General features: G+C 37.6%; 1 protein-coding gene across 1 annotated transcript; it reads left to right on the plus strand.

Annotated features, from left to right (window-relative positions):
- The first annotated feature begins 524 nt into the window (after window positions 1-524).
- LOC138881549 (uncharacterized) lies at window positions 525-2,287 on the plus strand. Its single transcript, XM_070161783.1, has 4 exons — window positions 525-573; window positions 745-1,427; window positions 1,499-1,820; window positions 1,938-2,287. Exons 1-4 carry the CDS (start codon window positions 525-527, stop codon window positions 2,285-2,287), a joined length of 1,404 nt encoding a protein of 467 aa, XP_070017884.1.
- The last annotated feature ends 637 nt before the right edge of the window (window positions 2,288-2,924 follow it).

The following is a 2,924-nucleotide window of genomic DNA, read 5'->3' on the forward strand; positions in this document are numbered from 1 at the left end:
TTACGATAACTTTTGCCGACCTTTATTTCGCAACTTGCTTGACTCCAAAACTTAACATGTGACCAGTGTGATATTATAAAACCTTATAACACATTATTCTTATTATATTAGACACTCTTAGTCTTATCCCACATGTGTAAATTAACTTAAACCATCCGAACGCGCGGGGTGCTACCCGAGCCATTTGCTTAACAACGAACCTTTATTTAAGGGATTCCTTTGACCTAAAGCTTTAGTTTAGTTCCTTGATATTACCACATATTTTTAGTATTATTCTCCCAATGTGCTATACCCAATCATATATACCTAATATAACCACGTCATGTTACGTATATTACGTAAGAGAAGAGAGAAAAAAAATACATTGGGTCTCACATAGAACTAGGGATTCTTTTCCACATAGGTCTTCTGCCAGAAGTAGGGATTCCAATGAGCCAGTCCGTGAACCTATAGTAGAAGAAATTATCCCTTCTAAACTTTCTTTGTATACTGATAGAGAATCAATTAGAATCCAGGTTTCTTCTATGTCCTCTCATGATCGTGCCGATGTTTACCCTTCACAGATTACTGAAGGTTTGATCTCTGTTGCTCATAGAGATTGTTATTGGAGGTTTGATTTCCCAATTTTGATCCCTAATGCAAATCAAAGGATCACTTCTTTCAAAGCTGGCTTTTTTCTTTTGTGTATACGTACCCCTTTATTTATTCTTTCATTAGAAGTTATATAACCCTTCTTTTTGTCAGGGTTTCCTATTCGTGGTGTAAGCACTGAGTCAATCACAGCTTCTAGACTTTCTTTGGAAAGAGATCAGGAGATAATCTTGAGTTCTTCATCGAAAAGGAAAGGTGACAGACCTCAGGATTCTGAAGACGAAGAGGAGCGGGATGAAAGTTCTTTAGTTAGAAAGCTACGGGCTAGAAGACGCGTCATTTCGGATGACGAAGTTACTCCCCCTCCTTGTTCTGTTCCCATGACCGAGCCTGTTGAAGCCACTTTAGTGAGTTCTGACGAAGATACTCCCATGGCAGCTCGTGACTCTACTGAGCACCTCTTTTCGCGTGGGTTTGATAATGAAGGCTTTGACTTGGTGTCTGAGGAAGTACCTCTTGCCTCCTTCCCTGTATCTGTCCCAATGGAACACCATTTGCCTGTTCTTACTGCTGCTTTTTCTACTCCATCTCAAGCCATTATGACTTCATCTACTGTCCCTGCTATTAATATTTCTCGTACTGAAATTGGTTCTTTAAGTGGAAGCAAGGTAATGAATCAAATTACCATTGAAGTTCCTACCGATGGTAATCTTCTGAAGAAATCAGGCCAGGCTGACGTATGGTTAGAACCCTTGATTGGTCCGGTTGAAAAGTCCAAGCTAGAAAGTCATAGTTCTTTGACTTTGATGAATGACATCGTGCAATCATCATTGAAGGTATAGACTTCTTTTCATTGTTTATACCATTTTCCTTCTACTAAAATTCTTATCCCCCTTTTTTTATGTAGATCAATCTCATCGGTACGGAGATAATGAAAAGGGTTTTCCATACAGAGCAATTGATGCATGATTACCAGATTGAGGCAGATAATTGGAAAGAGCAGTATGAAAGTCTCCATTTTGAGATGGAAGTTTTAGAAGAAAACAAATGTACCTTAGAGCAGCAGCTAAGAGTCATGACATCAGAGCTAACAGTTGAGAAAGCTTCTTCCAACCAGGCGGGCAAGGATAAAAACCTCCTCGAGTTGTCTTTTGCTGAATACCTCTCCAAATCTACTGAAGAGATCAGAGGTCTGAAGGCCCTGTTGAATGAGAAAGAGGTTTATGCTAGTGAGCTTGTCCAAACACTCAACCATACCTAAGAAGATATCCGAGTGTCTTCTGATAAGGTCAAGTTCTTGGAGAGTTCACTTGACCCTTTACAATCTTCTTACAATGTTGCTTTAGCTGAGAGAGAGGAGCTCAAGAGTGAAATTAATCATTGGGAAAGAGACTACGAGGCTCTTGAGGACAAGGCTGCTGTTGAAGTAAGTTGGGCCATTTTGAACATGCGTCATGATACTCTTATGGAGGTAAGCCAGGAAGGTTTTAACTTAGACGTTGAGTTAGCAAAGATTAAGGAGACAATAGAAAAAACTCATCAAGGCCAAAGTTTCTCTTCACCCATGGTTGATACTCCCGAAAATGTTGAAGCTAATCTTGGTGCGGTGGATGTCCCAGCTCCTTCTGATCAAATCGAGCCTTCTGCTGCTAATGATGCCGTCTTGAATTCTTCTTCAGAACTTGCTCCACAATGAAAGTTTGTTTGTGAAGTTTAACTTTTTTTTCTGTTTTGTTATGGAACATTTGGTGGTTTTACCTCTGGTCCCATTTAGGGGTAATATTTTTTATAACAATACATCCCCAGGTCTTTTTGGGGATTTATAACGACAATTAGTTTAGGACTAAGTTCATACTTAGTTTCAACTTAATATTATAAAGTTTTTGCTTCAACTTAATGCTTTTGACTTTGAGTTTCTGTTATACTCTTTTAATGATTTTGCGCTTGCCTTGTTTCTTTATAAGTTCATGGTCTTACTTCCATTTCAATTTTAATATGTGGGTTTTTGTTTTACCCTTGTAACTTTTTACATTTAAAAATGCTTAGTTAATTTCATGAATTTTTGAATCAATCATGAATTATAAAAGAGGTCCCTTTTATAAATGACACTTAATGAAGAACACGTCTCAACTTTATAATGGTGTAAACATACGAAAGGAGAAATAGGAACACACATGTTTCTTGGAATAACTTTGATAAAGTTTTTATTAGAACTTTGTCAAGCTTAAATAACACCTTGCATGTATTTAAATATCTTCTATAACTCTTTCGTAACTGTTTTCTTTACAACAGATTTGTAAAAAAGAAAATCCAAGGGTTTCTTTATGACCCAT

Source organism: Nicotiana sylvestris, chromosome 11 (genome assembly GCF_000393655.2).
Source record: "Nicotiana sylvestris chromosome 11, ASM39365v2, whole genome shotgun sequence".
Classification (NCBI taxonomy): domain Eukaryota; kingdom Viridiplantae; phylum Streptophyta; class Magnoliopsida; order Solanales; family Solanaceae; genus Nicotiana; species Nicotiana sylvestris.

Excerpts from the sequence above, each read along its gene's own strand:
- LOC138881549 (XM_070161783.1), top strand. The coding sequence starts at position 525 with ATGTCCTCTCATGATCGTGCCGATGTTTACCCTTCACAGATTACTGAA. Across the intron at positions 1,428-1,498 it reads TCGTGCAATCATCATTGAAG|ATCAATCTCATCGGTACGGA; the intron begins GTATAGACTTCT and ends TTTTTTATGTAG. Across the intron at positions 1,821-1,937 it reads TGAGAAAGAGGTTTATGCTA|CTGAGAGAGAGGAGCTCAAG; the intron begins GTGAGCTTGTCC and ends ATGTTGCTTTAG.